Here is a 10,210-nt window from a genome sequence, read left to right as displayed (position 1 = left end):
ACTCGATTTGACAGCTCTCGGGCCTTGTATCCCAAGCAGTACGCAAAGCTGTGTCGCTGGAATTGGCTTGGTCGTGCTATCGGCCAGCATGTCGAGAGTGGATATATACTCGAGGACACTTGACCGTCTTCAACCTTTTCGCTGTCAAAATGGTATCGAATGTCGATGTGCTTGGTCTGTTTGGGATACTCTGGATTCTTTGCTAGTGCAATTGAGCCTTGGTTGTCTTTATATTTATTGACCGCTGTATCTGTGGACATCTCACCGAGCTCGCACAGAAACGCTTTGAGCCATACTGCCTCTTGTGTCGCCTCTGCCTCTGACAGTGCCATGTACTCAGCTTCTGTAGATGATAGAGCCACTGTACGCTGTTTCTTGCTCTTCCAGCCGACACACCCGCTGCTCATCATAAAAGCGTAGCAGGTTGTGCTTCTTCGTGACATCGTGTCTCCGGCCCAATCCGCACCAGAAAATCCTTGCAGTACATTAGGAGCTGCTGCTTTAATCTCGATGCCGTGAGTCCTTGTACCTGAAAACCCTTTGAATGCTTGCCAGTATGTTGGGCATGGGTCTGCAGCAAATTGGCTTAGTACTCCACCTGCCGCAGCGAGATCCGGGCGGGTGCTAACCATAAGCTACATCAGACAACCGACAGCATTTCGATACGGAACACCGACGATAGTTTCACTGTGCTTGCATCCGCCTTCGCACATGCACTTGGTAAGCTTGAGATCTGGATCCTGGGGCGTCCTGACGGCCTTACTGTTTTTCATGTTGAACTTGGCTAAAATATCACATGCCAACTTGGCCTGCCGCATCGTGAGTGTCCAAATCTCAAAGCCTTTCGCCGACGTCTTATACCAAGCTGTCACCGATGCACTGTTCCTCAACTAAGACAATATGGATTGTCGCTTCCATACGGGCATGTCGCGATGGGCCATGCCGCAGTCCGTTCACGAACGTTGGCATCTACAGTAATGGATGCTGACAGCTACTCCATTTCTGCACATTTTTTGCAGAGATCTTTTCGCTTGTCGCGCTCCAAAGAACCGCGCCTGAAGCAACACTTCGTTATTCGGCGGCTGATACATTGCACGAATCTTTGTCTTGAGGATCGCTCATGAATGGTACGCCAAGCGCGCCGAGTAAGTTCACTCTGAGGCCTTAACGTGCAAGTGGGAGATGGCGTTTGACACTATCAGGGTGTCGTCTTCGATGAGCTACACCACACTGCATTATTCCACGACGTACAGCTGGTGGACAATCGTGTGAGCTGCAGTCCCATCAAATTTGGGCGGATCCTTCTGAATGGACCTCGGCTCATAAGGTCGGGCGTAGAGCGTCTCAACAGTCCTGTTGAGAGCCTCGTTCAGATCCTGTTCACGCCTAAGCTCATCCTGAGCCTCCTTTGCTGTCCGAGCACAATCGTTTCAAACTGCTCCAACTCAGCAACATGTTGCTCAGGGGGACTACGCAAGAGCCTGTAGGCTTGTTTAGAACGTCCTTGCGCCAAGTGCTCAGATACCTCCGCTGCCGTCCGGAGAATGAGGGAAATGAGCCCAATCGATATGGAGGCTCATCCGCACTGACACGCTCAGAGAGGCGGGTCGTGGGAAGGACTAGAAGTGCGACTGTAAAGGGGTGTATCGTTACGTGAAATTAACACCTAAAGGTTGTTAATTAACATATTATCTAAAAGATAGATTATATATGGAGAATTTTACTTTACATGATAATATTCTAAGGGCTTATCCATTGTTAGATATAGACCACTATATCTACTTTCTCCGCGGTCCAGTCAGCGCTGGACGCGCGCAAAGAGAAAGACAGATAAGACTTTTAGTACATATTTAGTATTAGTTTATAATTAAGTTAGTATTAAGTAGATAGACGAGAAGAACTTGATTATATTAATACAATTTTCATTTAATCCTCTTTAAAGCAAGTGTTTTAAAGAGAAGACTTCCTCTGCACGTACTAGTGTACGTGAAGTGAGGTGAGGCACCACTCGCACTGAGGCAGTGCGAAGTGGACTTGTACTGAAGAAGTACAAGTCGTAGTGCGGTGGGCACTTTTAAAGCGACGTCGTGTTCACTTGACATAGAGAAGAAGTCTTTAGCACTGTAATAAAAGGATTCTGTCATTATCTGTTGCCCTTGTGTTATCTATCATACCTCTCTACAGCTCATGTTCATCTAAGCAGTTTCTTGCAGCCGAAGCTGATCGAAGGTAATAACACGACAGGCCCTAAGTCGTTAGCCGCCACTTCAACCACCGCAGCACGCCTCTTCATGCACATACGTACCGTCATGAAACGACTAACCAACTCAGAAATAATACAATTTCCAACACTCCTCCTCGGCTAAGACTTACCGTCATAACCAACACGTATTAAAGCACGCAATTTTGCAAGCTTGGTCGCGTCGAGTGCCTTGGTCAGCAAATCGGCCAGCATTTCCTCCGATTGCACGTAATGTGCCAGCACAATCCCACGTCGGGCAAAATCGCAAACAAACTTGACTCGAACGTCAATATGTTTGGCGTTGAGCGACGACGCTTCTCCTTCAAGCTGTCGAATAGCAGCTTGATTGTCGACATGCATTAACATGGGAAATTTTTGGGACTGCGTCAAATTCGCATAGCATTTCGCGTATGCCTAAAAGCTCTCGCGCCACCTCCGATGCCGCCACAAATTCGGCTTCCATTGTCGATATTGATACACCACCCTGTTTTTTGGCACACCAGCTGACCGCCATACCGTTGAGAAGTATAATACTTCCGGTCAGAGACTTCCTGTCACTTTTGTCTGCGGCGAAATCCGCGTCGCTATAGCTTTCAACCACAATCGACATCCTGTCATTTTCGCTTGGTGTCATGTTGAGTTTCATCGACTTCGTGCCTTTTAGATAGCGCGCCACCCGCTTTGCAAGCTTCCAATCGTGAAGCAGGGGTTAATGGGTTTGACGTGTCGCTTTGTGGACCGCAAACACAATGTCGGGCCGCGTGCATCGCGCAACCCAAAGTAGCGACCCAACTAGTGACTGAAACTCCTTAACTGTGGGTAATCTATTCTTGCCCTTGCCCTCTAGCAACACACTATCACTTGGATGTACCTCGTAGCAATCAGAACCGATAGGCGCAAGTGTTGGATACGCATTCGAGAGTCCATGCTCACGTAGCAAGTCGTTTATAGCCTCCTCCTGGTCCAGCTGATAGCCACCACCATCGTTAAGCACCACTCGCATCCGAAGAAACTTGCTCACTTGTCCGACATTTTTAATCGACAAACTTGATAGAGCTTCGAAGAAACGGTCAACTGCGGTCGCATCAGTGCCAGTGACCAAAAGGTCATCCACGTAAACACCCACCACAACAATGTCCTTTTCATCGCGCTTCCAGTATAGACACATGTCAGACACGCACTGTTTGAAGCCCGCATCGCACAACTTTGCATGAAGAAGCTGACTCCATAATCGTCCAGCCTGCTTGAGGCCGTACAAGCTTTTGCATAGTTCTAGCGAAAGCTCCTTCTTGCTTGTCACGCCGAAACTCTTCATAGTCGCTTCACCAATGTCCATGCCTTGCGGTACCTGCAAGAATATCTCAAGGTGAGATTCCTTATCCGCTTTCACGTAAGCGTTGGGTATATCCCCGTGCTTAGCGGGCACTCCCCACGTTGCTGCCAGAGCAAGGAGTACCTTAACCGTTGATATGTCCATAACTGCGGCGAAGGTAAGCTGGTAATCAACACCAAAAACTTGCTCATTCCCACACGCAACAAGTCGAGCCTTGAGCCGCTCGAGATCACCGTGCGCATCGGTCTTCGTCTTAAACACCCATTTGGTGTGCAGTGCATTACTACTGGGACTTCGTTTGACCAATCGCCAAACCTTGTTTTCTTCGAGAGCTTCTATCTCTTTACGCATGGCTATCTCCCACCCTTCGCGCTTGCTGCTGCGCATCGCTTCCCCATAATTCTTGGGATTGCGCTCGTAAATGTGAGCCACGACACTCTCTTCACGTTCTTGCTCCTCCTGAACACCAATAGACTGCGCACGTTTCGATGCACCCCGAGTCCTGTGGGCATCACGCGTCCATGACTTCGACTTCTTCTTTCCTTTTTGACTTTTCGAAGCCAAAACCATGACTCCTTCACTTGAGCATGTCGACACCACACCATCTTCCTGATCTTCGAAGTCGAGTGCTCTGCGCAATTGACTGTTCTGCTCATCACTCAGAGTTTGGATGTCCCTTACTTGTTGCGTAACCACGACTTTATTGTCCTTTTGCAGAAATACCTTGTAGCCCTTGGTTTCGTCGCTGCGTCCGATAATTACGCCGACTTGAGACCTTTTTGCCAGCGAGTTCTTGCGCGGGTCGCGGTAAACAGAACAAACAGATCCAAAAACCACAATGTCACGCAAATCAGGAGCACGCTTCGTAAGTATCTCCATAGGCGATGCTCTTTCCTCATTTGCACTTGTCGGGCTGCGATTAAGGATATATGAGGCATACTCAACCGCATCACCCCAGAACGACAAAGGGAGTCGACTTGCAAATATCATCGAGCGAGCCATATTAGGCACCGTCCGGTGCATTCTCTCAGCTTTTCCATTTGATGCTTGATTTCTGGCTTCACTGACTTGTCTTGAAACACCTGTTGACTTGCAAAACAGGTCGACATTTTCATACTCACCTCCCCCGTCCGTCCATAGGACATGTACACGACAGTTAAACTGACGCTCGAAAAAGGCCAAAAACTGCTGGAACTTCTTCGCCGCCTGGTCCTTGGTCTTAGCGAGAAATACGCGACAGTAATTAGACTTGTGATCCACGAAATTTATCAAGTACCGGTTCCCAAGTCGGTCCCTTGGTGTCATCGGACCTTTAAGGTCAGAACATATGACACCGCCGATACAGTCGACTGGCGAGTGAGCCCCCGTGTCCTTGTGCGACTGCACATTCTTGGTCTGTTTTCCCTCTGCGCACGACACACACGTAGGTCTTGAGCGATCCGTTATCTTGATGCCTGACGCCGGGTCCTTTGCCATCAGCTCAATCGCGTCGTAGCCCAGATGACCCAGTCGCTGCTGAAAGTGGTATAGTGAACCACTTTGCATCTCCTTGACCGACTCGTTTGATGTCTCGTGCGTAATTATCGCCATCAATACGTCACTTGGTGTGCTTGTACTGCGTTTTGGGGCCACCGTCTTTACGTAAAGAACATTATTATCCATTGAAATGTCGAATACGACTTCACCATCGCTGCGCCTGGCTAGTGCGCGCTTCATGCCATCATACACGATTCCGAACCCCTTGCGCTCGAGCTTGCCGTACGAAATTATATTTCGCGAGAGCTCTGGTGCGAGGTAAACTTCAGTCAACGTGACGTCCCGCACTTGCCCTCCTGCTACCACAGTGAGTACCACGTTACCAACACGTAACAGCTTGACTGATTCGCCATCCGCCAGATGGCACTCATATTTGCACATTTTTGCGTCTTGCAACAAAGATTGGTCATTAACCAGGTGGCGACTGGACCCACTGTCCAGAATCCATCCATCACGATCAGTGTTTTCTCCAATCACCAGTGTCGGGTTCAGCTTGTCATGACGTGAGCTCTTAATACTGGCGCCTTCGCCAATTGCGAGCACAATATTTCCACCGCCCTTGGCCCGACGGCCTCCGTTTGTGTAACTAGTCTTTTTGCTTCGACAATCAGCCTTGACATGCCCTGCTTTACCACACCCATAGCAGGTACGTGTCTCCTTGCGCAACGCAGAATCTTCCACATGCGCGACGACCTCCTTTCCAAAGGCGCGCCCTGACCTGGATTACATTTCGATCGTCTGCGCAAAATGCGCAAGTTCTTCTGCCTGGACAAGGTAATCGACGCGATGCGTTTGATACTTAGCCCTCAATATCGTCGATAGCTCGGGTGATGCGTATCGCACAATGTTGTCGAGAACTTGCTGCTCAGTCCCCCCCAGCTGCATCACTGACTGCGACGAGGTAGAGGTAATGTTCTGGCCATGAGCGCTTATTGTCCTTCCTTACCGTGAATAACTTCATCGCTTGAACCGCAGTGATGCTGGTCTTGAAGGTGTCAAGCATACGCTGCATGACATATTGGAGAGTCGGTAGCACAGCCCACCAAGTGTCGACTTGCTTGTTGAAGTACCGCTCCGCAGTACCCGTCAAGTACTGCCCCAGAACGTCAGTCTTGACGTTTTCTGTCCAGAGAAAGCCGCACGACTCTTGGGCCATGTCCACCTGTCGCCAGAAAGTCTTGCCCCAATCAAAAAAGCCAGATCCGAGACCAACATATACCTCAGTCCCATCAAACTTGCGTATAGCAAGCTTACGCTGCCTCGCGTCAGGCGTTCGATACTGAGACGTGGTAGGAGCTTGAGCCGGAGCTTGAGGCTGCGGTTGATACGGGGATGGAACAGGTGGGCGAGGTGGTGGCTGTGCGCGTTGCGGCACATCTTGATGAGCCCTTGACTTAAACCCGTCAAGCCTGTTCATAGTAGGACGCGGCGCTTGGTGACCTCGCAAGTCCGACCAGTCGAGAGCGTCTCGATGTAGCTTGCCTGCGAAGTCGGCGCCAAGCATAGAGCCAAATATACCGCTGTCGACAGCGCCTCGCATGCGCTCGTCTTCGGCAATTCTCGCCTGCGACAGCTCCATCTTCTTCATGCGCTCTTCCATGCCCCCCAGCATCGTGAGAACCCTCTCTAGCGTATTGGTATCCGCGCTCCTTTCGTGAGCGTGAGGAGGGACGACCACAGCAGGCTCCGTCGCAGCCCTTTCGTGACTGGTTGTTGGCGGTCCCTGTGCCGTGTTGGCGTCGTCTTTCGTCTCTGAGCTTGGGCTCATAACCTGTTCACTTGGCATAGAGAAGAAGCCTTTAGCACTGTAATAAAAGGATTCTGTCATTATCTGTTGCCCTTGTGTTATCTGTCATACCTCTCTACAGCTCATGTTCATCTAAGCAGTTTCTTGCAGCCGAAGCTGATCGAAGGTAATAACACGACAGGCCCTAAGTCGTTAGCCGCCACTTCAACCACCGCAGCACGCCTCTTTATGCACATACGTACCGTCATGAAACGACTAACCAACTCAGAAATAATACAATTTCCAACACGTCGCACTACAAAGCCTACATTATATGATTAAACATCGAGAGAATGTCGGATTTCATCGAGCGGGATTACGATCATAATCTATATTTTTGTCCTGAATGTGATAATTAGACGTCTGACAATTAAAATTTACTCTAACTAGGATAATTTTCTTTTACTCGAAATTTGGCTTTCCTTTTAATTTGCAGTCATGTCAGGTGCCGCATTAGAGCCTGAGGAGCTGCAAGAAGAGCCGCGGTGGCGTAGCATCCGCTATTCGCCTCATGCGCGTCCTTTGCATTGGTCTCGTTTAATTGATGAGAAGCTGGTGCTGCTCGTTATTGAGTCTACAGCCAGCGGCGAGAGGTTTCCCGTCGGCGTGAATTGTGCGTAAAGCTCGAAAAATTCATCTGGGTGCTGGGTATATTTGATAGATCTAATGCGTCTTTATATGACCAACTTTACAGGGTTGGAGGTCTCTCGAGTGGTGAGAAGAAGTCCTGTAGACTGTGTGATGCGATACGCTTTTTTACATGACGCCAGGGAGCCATATAACTTATCGGAGGCTGAGCAACTTTCTGAGGTCAAGACTGAAGAAGAAAAAGCTGGCATGTCTCATGAAGAGCATAAAGGGATACTACTAGGTAGCGATGATGAGTTTCTTGTAGATGAAACATCAATTAGCGATTTTGCGACACCCGTGGCCTCACCCAAGTTGCAGTTGTTGGATGCTTTTGAGGACTTTGAAAGATGCGAGCCATCATCCCCTGGGTCTCCACCGCCTTTTGCAGTCGCAAAGTCTACCTCTGTCAAGCAGTCAGAGGACTGTGGGCTCGGAGGAAGCCCGTTCCGTTGGGAAAATTTGGTAGATGATCCAAACTACACTGCGCCAGTTTTTAACTCGCCACCGAGCGTACGTCACAAACATAATTTTAAAGGTCGATTTGGGCTAGAAGACGACGAATTTAAAGTTTTGACTTCAAATTTGCCGCTACGACAATCGCCGCGAGGACTCATGTCACCTCCTGACTCACAGGTACGCATTTCTTCTTTAGTGCTAGTTTCAGTCGCATCACTGCTCATAACGAAGCTTTTTTATCGATCCCGTGTAGGATAACCGCAGCAATTTCGGAGCATATTCAACCTATGTTGCGACGCAGGCCTTCAAGGGGCTTAAAATTAGGTTGCCGCCAGGGTCACCCCTATTAGACTCTCCTCTTATCGACTCTCCTTCCCTCAGTCGGAAAATTTCCAACTCGGGTAATACTATTTGATTGCAATTTTATCTTGTGTGTCGAAAAGTTATGACCGAAACTGCACAGAATACCCTTTCCTAAAGGAAGAAAGCATCTGTACTGGTCAGCGTGCCGTGAGCAGCAATAACAATGCTTTTTACGGCGTCGGAGAAATGGATACGATGCCAGCTTTGACGTCGTTTCTTGGCGATAATCCCTTTTCAGGATCCGTGACCCAGTCTGCGCTGGAAGACGCGTTTTTGGACATGGCAGGATCGCGCTTGGATGCTTCTAATGTTCTTTTGAGCAGTCGAATGACAATCGCGTCGGCTGTTCATTCTCAATCACGCATGCACTATCACGCAGACGATTGTCGAGACGCAGCATCTAACTCGGCAGATTGAGTAAAAATAAAGTATTTATTTTTTGACATCTGAAACGCGTTCGTAGCAGAAAAAGTAAGACTGAACTCAATTTTAGTATATGGAGGTTGCTGTGATTCTGCATATCGTTACAAATGCAGTTATTTAGTGATTGCACACAATTTCCTATGCCTTCCTAACGTGGGTTGACTGCGGGAGCGATTCCTGTGCAATCTTGAGTTTCTTAGTGGCTTCGCTTTCTTTAAACTTGGCATAACCGTACAGAATTCCACCGACCATACCGAACGTGACGTAGATAGCGGTATCAGGCTTGAGTGACTCGCCTAAGAGCAGTACGCCGATGAAAGTAGTCGGAATTTTATTCAATCCGCCCACGGTCGCGTACGTCGTAGCAGACGTGACGGATACGCACCAGAAAGATGCGAGATTGAGACCAACGCCTAGCACACCACTGATAAACAGTAAAATTGTAAAGTTAATGTTGCTCAGCAACGGGTTACTCCAGACTGTGAACGCCTCGCCGTTTAGAACAAGCGCAGGCGTGAGCAGCGGTAGGGAGATGAGGTTGTTGTAAAAGGCCATGCCAAATTTGGAAATCTTGAGTGACGAGCGTGACGTGGCATAGCGCATGTAAAGCACGTAGCCAGCTGTGGAAGCGCAGTTGAGCACCATCCAAAAGTACCCTGTGATCGTCGAGGGTGTGGCGTTGCCGCCCACATCGCTGTATGAGGACATGACCGCACCCATGAGCATCACACCAAGGCTCATGAGCACGAGGCAGCCCACGCGCTCACCAAAAAAACGCCATTCGCCGAAGACGATAATGATGTTAGTTACATTTTTAGAGACAGTAACAATGTGAATGGGAAGCCCTGCCGTGGCCTGCATGCTTGTGTATAACATGGCCACGAAAAAAAACGTTACAGGCGCCCACTTCCCCGCGACTTTATTGTCATACGAATCGTATGAGATGAGCTTTCGCATCTTGGCCAATTCGAGCACCATCACAGCCACACCGGCCTGCACAGCTACGACAAAGAACTTTTCGTCAAAGCCGTAGTATTTCTTGCCAAGCAAGTAGCGGTTCGTTAGAACCATCACATTTGACATGATGCTGTAAACGAGGCACGATATCATCGACAGCACCAGTGAGCCCGCGGCAGGATTCTTTGCAGGCGACATCACGGGTGAAAGCTTGTTGGCGGCGAATTAAACCCGTGAATCGACATGTACACCACGTTCACCCAGATTTAAAAAATGTTGAAGTTGTCGGTACTGTAAGGGGGTGTATCGTTACATGAAATTAACACTTAAAGGTTGTTAATTAATATATTATCTAAAAGGTAGATAATATTTGGAGGATATTACTTTATATAGTAATATTCAGAATTCTTATCCATAAATAGGTATAGGCCATTATATCTATTTATTCCGCAGACTAATCAGCTGTAGGAGTAATCAAAGAGAG

At 48.6% G+C, this 10,210-nt stretch overlaps 2 protein-coding genes across 2 annotated transcripts; one reads left to right on the top strand and one right to left on the bottom strand.

Moving 5' to 3' along the window:
• Positions 1 to 7,335: 7,335 nt before the first annotated feature.
• CCR75_004925 (uncharacterized protein) lies at positions 7,336 to 9,905 on the top strand (the record flags this gene model as incomplete). The annotated part of the gene is made up of 4 exons (XM_067963011.1): positions 7,336 to 7,510; positions 7,592 to 8,160; positions 8,237 to 8,384; positions 8,447 to 9,905. The coding sequence occupies 4 exons, from the start codon at positions 7,336 to 7,338 to the stop codon at positions 8,761 to 8,763; spliced, it is 1,209 nt and encodes a 402-aa protein (XP_067816562.1). The 3' UTR covers positions 8,764 to 9,905.
• Positions 8,908 to 9,924, bottom strand: CCR75_004926 (uncharacterized protein; the record flags this gene model as incomplete). The annotated part of the gene is made up of 1 exon (XM_067963012.1): positions 8,908 to 9,924. One exon carries the CDS (start codon positions 9,922 to 9,924, stop codon positions 8,908 to 8,910), a length of 1,017 nt encoding a protein of 338 aa, XP_067816563.1.
• Between the last annotated feature and the right edge of the window lie 286 nt (positions 9,925 to 10,210).

This window comes from Bremia lactucae, linkage group LG4 (assembly GCF_004359215.1).
Source record: "Bremia lactucae strain SF5 linkage group LG4, whole genome shotgun sequence".
In the NCBI taxonomy this organism is placed as follows: Eukaryota; Oomycota; class Peronosporomycetes; order Peronosporales; family Peronosporaceae; genus Bremia; species Bremia lactucae.
The sequence above is the reverse complement of the archived record's forward strand: the minus strand, read 5'-3'. Positions and strand labels throughout refer to the sequence as shown.